The 6600-nt window shown below is 42.8% G+C and overlaps 1 protein-coding gene across 1 annotated transcript in view; it reads right to left on the bottom strand.

The window, feature by feature from the left end:
• Positions 1-3534: 3534 nt before the first annotated feature.
• SLC9B2 (solute carrier family 9, subfamily B (NHA2, cation proton antiporter 2), member 2) overlaps positions 3535-6600 on the bottom strand; it is a 15082-nt gene continuing 12016 nt past the window's right edge. Inside the window, exons 9-11 of the mRNA XM_010146146.1 lie at positions 5319-5427; positions 4926-5062; positions 3535-3939 (exon numbers count right to left, since the gene is read on the bottom strand). Coding sequence (XP_010144448.1) covers positions 3700-3939; positions 4926-5062; positions 5319-5427 — 486 coding nt within the window. The 3' untranslated portion in view covers positions 3535-3699. The remainder of the gene's footprint in view (positions 3940-4925; positions 5063-5318; positions 5428-6600) is intronic.

Genomic DNA, 6600 nt, shown 5'->3' with positions numbered 1-6600 from the left:
TTTGGCTGAGAGAGAGAAAGCAGTGATTACAATTGCATTGTCACTGCATCCCCTGGCCTGCACAGGTGGCCAGTTCCTGTCTCTTCCCGTGTGCTGCCTGCTGAAATTCTGCCCACTGCTGGCTGCCAGGAACATGCTGTGCCATCAGGCTCTTCTGCTACAGAGGTTCTGGTGAACCTTCTGGAAGTATGCTTGTGATTATGTCTGCATGACAGTGGGACTCCTCTGGTTACAGTTTACTGCACCCCGTGCTCTAATTTCCTGCAAATGAAAGACTGGTATGGCATAAAGATTTTCTTGGCTTCAATTTATGCATTATTGATGAATGACTTCATGGCATTTTGCTAAAAGGGAGATAGTCTTAAATGTCATGACTTCACCTGCCCGAACTTCGGTAAAATGGGAATCGCAAAGTTAACTGCTATTTAAAATGGGCTGAAATTGTCATGATAATATTAAAAAACCCAGTCTCATAGGTTCCTAGCCCTGATACAACGTTTATTTCCCTGACAGGACACAAGTGTTTTGTTCCTTTCTGAACGGAAAGAAGAGAGGCATTATTACAAAGCATTAATGCTTTTCATTTCAGATCTGCAGGTCTATGCAATAGCTTCAACCTGACTCTTTTTCAATATTTTATAACAGCTGGGGGAAAGGAGTTTTGTGAGAAACACCCACATATAGTGGTGAAGAAAGGAAAATTGATTCAATTTCCTTTAGATAGAGAATAAGACACTTCTCACTGGTACAGCTATTCAAGTACTCAGAATGGTGGGAGTGATCAAATGAATAAATTTGAGTGCACTGAGATAAGAAAATAAGGTAAATCCAATTTATGAGATACTGTTACGATGGTGAGGAAGTATTAGAGGCTGTTAGGGACAAGGGCTGTTTGTCAGAGGTTTGCTTGTCTGCTTAAGGCTGTGTTCAGATTTACAGGGCTATAGTGCTTACACATTACTGAACAGACTCCAAATTCGGCATTTTGCAATCATGAAGGAGGATTCTATTTTTTAGAAAACTTTATGAAAAAATGAACTATACAAAGCTTCTACTGCTGTAAGTTTTACGCAGGTAGAATTAGTGAGTCACTGATGAACTGAACACCATATTCCCTCATCGATGAGGTGTTCAGACATTGCAATTTCTAAACAGATTAACCTCCTGTAAAATAAACTCCCCCTATTTAAGTAACGGAGATCCGCCGCTGGCCGTGCAAAGTAGGCAGAACAGGCACAATACCCACCCAGCTCAGCACCCTAACCACTCATCAGCGCGCCGTCTGAAAGCATCTTCCTTTCTGGTCAGGGGGCAGACATGAACTGAGCTCCAGACTGTACGTTCCCCAAGGAAGCGAGGAGACAGCAGTGTGTATAGCAAGAAAAATGTCAATGTACTTGACACCGTTAGGGAAAAAACTTACCAAAGAATTTCCTGGTGTTTTTTATCCCTGTGCTGGAATTGCAGGCTATGAACCTTAACTATTTCTCAGGCGGCTTGTTTTTTGGCTCGGAGAGGAAGGCATACACAAAGGCACACATACTGAGCTGTCAGTAATCTCTATACAGAGGCACACAGAGACTCTGCAAATACAGTTTCAGACAGTTTTAAAAGTATTTTTATACAACTTTGTGTTGCATATTAAAAGTGTAAAAGCTGAAATAAAATTGATTCATTCTTACTAATGCAAAAAATATCAGGACACATCAAATATAGAGCATCCTGTAAATATAGAGCATCCTGTAAAGTGACTAAAGTGCACTGTGGTGTAGAAATCTGCAGGAGGGCATAGTCCACCCGGACTATAGGCACAATCTAGCATCCTTACTGAAAAATAACAAAATCAAGCTTCCAGTGTGAGGGATGCTGTACTGACTCCATGCCTCAGAAGGGAGCTGGGAATGACCTACACTTGGACCTAGTTACTTGTACAAAACGTAGCCGAGTAAGATATACTGGTGTCTATTAATACTTGAACCCTAACTCATACCAAAGCATAAAGGCAAGAGTAGGATTTTGATCAACAGAGTAGGTTTAGTCTTGGCGTTAGGACAGTCAAAGAGAAGACGAAGGGAACTCCTCCGGGAACAGGAAAATCAAATGTGAACTATATTGCACCTGACTGTGCAGGACACATCTATACTGAATAAAATGAAGCAAACCACAGCTGAGCTTTTTGCTCCCTCTGGTGAAATGTTCTGGCAAGATACTCAACACAAGCCTTGGCCAGTCATTACCGTGACCCACAGCTGCACACAACTTTTGTTTCTGGAAAGACCCAGAGGATCTACAGGTACATGCTGCGAGTGGCAGTGCTGTGACCTGAACACTGCTTCCTCGTGACGCCTGCCTTCACACAGCAGCCTTTCAGGGTAGGTGGGAATAAGGCTTCTTCTGCTTTGTCCCATCCCTCTCAGCACTGCATTTTCAGGGATGTTCATTTAAAATATATTTGTTTTCTGCATCAGACAGAGGTAAAAAATGCCCTGGCAAATCTGAGAGGCCTCAACTCTTCACAGACAATCCAGCCAGCTACCTCTTGGAAAAATGAACACTAACTGGCTATGTTTTTAGCAAATACCTGGTTTTCTTTGCTACAGCTATCCAAATGCAGATGTGAGAAGGGCATGACCATGGCATTTTCTCAGCCAGACAAGTATTGACTTAGTACGAAGCAACAGGAGATCCTAGCTGAACCATGAATCTTGAGTTGAGGTCTTCTTCAATTGCCGAGTTCCCTCAGAAGGAGCTGAGGAAGAAAGGGACAACTCCTTGCGCCATCTTGGCCTCGCACCGTCAGCAAACCCAACCTGAGAAGAGCTCTCCCCTCTGTCCTACAGTGGCCAGCACCACAACATAGTCATCCTCCGTGGCCAAAGAGCTGGCTTTCCCTCCCTTGACATCATACTGAGCGAAGGCTGAGGAACACAGAGATGAAGCAGCCATCCCAGTGCCAACTCTCCCAGTCCTGATGGCCTCCCCACAACCCTCGTCCCATTTTCAAGCTCAGTCTTTTTTTTTCTACCAGCACCAGCAACAACTGGTCTGTAACAACAACTGGTATTACCAGTCTGTGATGGACACAACCGTCTCTTTCAGCACCTAAGTACCATTTGATTTTTCTTGCTATGACCAGAGCTGACAGTCCCGTGAAGGCACAAAGGCGTGCATGAGCTGTGAGGAAGATCAGCAATAGGAAAAGGCAAGTTTTGGAACCCAAATGAGGAAAGGGATGGAATCACCAAACCATGGCAGGACTCGTTCACTGTCAGCGGTCTCTTACTCAGAAGCCACATTCTTTGTACTGTTGAACTCGTCATCTCATGGCCCAGTTTCAACCATCAAGAACTGATTCACATTAGTCTCCATTTTCTGCTGTTTATATTCCACCTCATGACTCCACTCCGCGCTCGAACAATTCCAATTCTCTCCCTGGCCTCACACCCACACATTTCAAGTAACTGTTGACTGCTAACTTTTCAGTGACTGGCCAGCCTAATCACTGTGTGTTCAAGTCTTTCATTTCTTAAGCCACCATCAATGCATTAAAACATTTTATAAAACTCCCCCAGGGCTGCTTTTGAAATAGCAGATGTAACTGATACTTGTTTTGGTTTCCTCCAGAAAGATTACAGCCATGCTGTGTTTACTCATCAGAAGTGTAAGGGCTGAAGGACCATATTCCTGTAGATGCCCATTTTAAGAAGGTTCACAGGCCTCTGCCTCTTCTCCAACCTCAGCACCTTCCTCATCCTCCTTGCTATTTGTCTGAGCCTTCTGCAAAAGTCTGGGCCCTGCCAAGCCGATAACCAGGGCCCCAACTGGAGCAGTGATCAAGATGGCCAAGAAAGCTACTGTCAGTACATCCATTCCATACTTTTCCAATTGCTCATCCTGATGACTTCTTGCTGTATCCAGGGCAAGGGAACCTATTGCAGCCTGCAGAAAAGAAAACATTGCTGTGATGAAGCAAGTAACCTTTAGCACTGAAAGAGGAAAGAAAAGGGACTAATCATCCGTCAACACTTCACGTAAATTTGACATTTCTAGTACACTCAACCCATTCATTTCTAGACAGTACATTGAAAAGTAAATGTTGTATTACACCTATGAGGACAATTTTCACTTGGCTACACTTCGAATTTCCTGAGCTAATGAGCTTATTTGGGTGTTCACTCCTGTGAAGAACATTGCTTAGCTGCCATCTTACCCACATTTCTGGAGATTGTGATTAACGAAATGGGTCAGTATATTGTGTACTGCAGCTATTAAAATGCCACACTTTGAGAACGTGTCCTGACAGCAGGCAACTAGTAGCAGCTTCTGAAAATTTAGTTTATGAAGCTTGCAATAATCCTTGTCTGTTATGATTATTGACTTTTGTTTGCAAGTAATTATGCTGTTGAGGTGAAGTCTAAGTGACTTAATGATCACTGAAATAAGGAGGCAGGAGCGCAGCCAGCCTGAGGCTTCTCTAGTAATATGACTGTCAGACTATCCTTTATCAAAATGGCCACAAACTGAAACCCCATTTTGAGCCTCTGGTGTGGCTGTCCCTGAAGACAGCTCACACGTAAGAGGGAAATGCTTTTAGCTTTGTTTTGAGGGTTTTCAGAATCTGTATGTAAAGACACAATGACCAGCAATAGCTGAGAAACAGTTAAACTTCCTATGACATACATACAATTTGCTGTCATTATTAAGAGTGCAACCCAGGACGCAAGCAGAACACCTTTACCACACAAAAGGCTCCTCGTGCACTTTTCAAGCAGACTTAGGGTGCTTTAGAATATGAACTGTCCATGCCCTGCATTCTGCTGTTACTGAGCCTGGTTGTCTCCCTGTTCACTGCTGTGCTAGTTAGGAGGAGCTCTGCTAAGAACAACAGATTTATGTGGGAATGAAAGTGATGTTGGACGGATTACCTGGACAGTGGCTTTGGGAATCCATGCCAACGAGACAAATACTTTCTCCTTGAAATTAAACCCAGCAAAACACACCATCAGGAACGTTACTATGATTCGCACAACTAGGGCAATGCCTAATGTAGCAACACAGAGTCCTGTAACAAAACCCAAATATTTCTCAGTACTTTTGTGCATAGGTGCCCGAGGGGAGTAAGTCTCCTAAAACTATAGCTTTACAGTGGGGTTGTTTTTTCATTTGGGGTTGGGTTTTTTGGGGGTTTGGTTGGTTTTGGGGTTTTTTTGGGGCGGGGGGAGGGGGGTGTCAGCTACAATCTGCTTTGCTTTACATTTCTTTATAGAGATTCTCTGGAAGCCAGTAGTGAAATCTGGAAAATTAGTGAATGCTCTTACCAACAGTTTCAGGCCTAAGAGATGCAACAGATACTTCTGCTCCAATTAAACCAAAAAGAAAAGGTTGAAAGATATTCCAAGCAACTGCGACTATTTTCTCTACTTGCCTCTGCAATGAAAACAAAAATAATCTGTAAATGCACAAAGATATGGCCAAGTAGACAAAACATTCAATTAATCAAAGGACAAAGTGAAAATGTATCATTAAGACTGTCCAGAATTGCTGCTTCTCCTTTGACCTAATACTGAGAGATTCAAACTCAGTTGCGTACCTTTCCAAGGACAGAATGTGTGTCCAGCTCTGCTAGTAAATAAATGCTTGCAGTGTCAAGGAGAGAAATACAAATCACTGATGTTTGAACAGTAACAGAGCAGTATGCAAACAAGAGGAGGAAAATAAAGCATAGCTGATTTAGGAAGTATTTAGGAAGACATAATCTGAACAGCTTTGCCTAACTCTAACCCTGAGCCTTTGGGAGCTGTATGCATAAGCACGTTCTTCCGTCTATATCTGAGCAGAGTCACACCTTCAAAAGTCTCAGTCATGGTCTAAGTTTGCTCATGTTACACTCAGAGGCCTGACTCCATGTGAGCAGGAACAAAGACCTGAAGAAGAATGAAATCCCATACTAGCAAAAAGTGTTGAACTTTCCAGAGCGACGTACTGTGTAAGTGCAAAGCCATCTTTTCTCCATGCGTTTGAACTTTACAGCTAACAATTTTCCTAAGACAACGGCTGCCAGGATAAACAGGAATCTTCCACTTACGTGAAAAGGTACACACAACCTATCTAATAGCACATCTTTTTTAACTAAGTGGGTTCTACAGTATTAAATGAACCTTCAGGCTGGTGTGTGTGGAAAATATGAGTGCAGTGCTCTGTCACTTCATAATCAGTCCAGGGCCTAGACATGTTCTTGTCCTTGGTGTTCACTCTGGGACTGATCCTGCAACATCTCTTGCTCTTCAGTCAGTGGAATGGTAGATGACTATAATACAAAACCTTCTGTAGCCTTAGAGACAACGAGCTGAGACTTCTAAACATTTTTATTTGCCTCATTTCTCCTTGTTATCTCACCCTTTTCTTTTTTGGAAAAAAGAAAAATTCTCTTTACAGATGTTTTCATTTCTTCAGTCTATTTACTGTGACTGTTAACTGTTACTGCCCATTTCATTTAACTGTCCCAGCAATAGGTACCATGTTCCTTTTAGTCTGGGGACAGTATTCACCAAATAATTTCCACCAGGGACAGTAGGAGGCAGGGACCTTTGAGAAGCTCAG

The sequence above is a fragment of the Buceros rhinoceros genome, unplaced genomic scaffold, assembly GCF_000710305.1.
Source record: "Buceros rhinoceros silvestris isolate BGI_N320 unplaced genomic scaffold, ASM71030v1 scaffold38900, whole genome shotgun sequence".
Classification (NCBI taxonomy): domain Eukaryota; kingdom Metazoa; phylum Chordata; class Aves; order Bucerotiformes; family Bucerotidae; genus Buceros; species Buceros rhinoceros.
The sequence above is the reverse complement of the archived record's forward strand: the minus strand, read 5'-3'. Positions and strand labels throughout refer to the sequence as shown.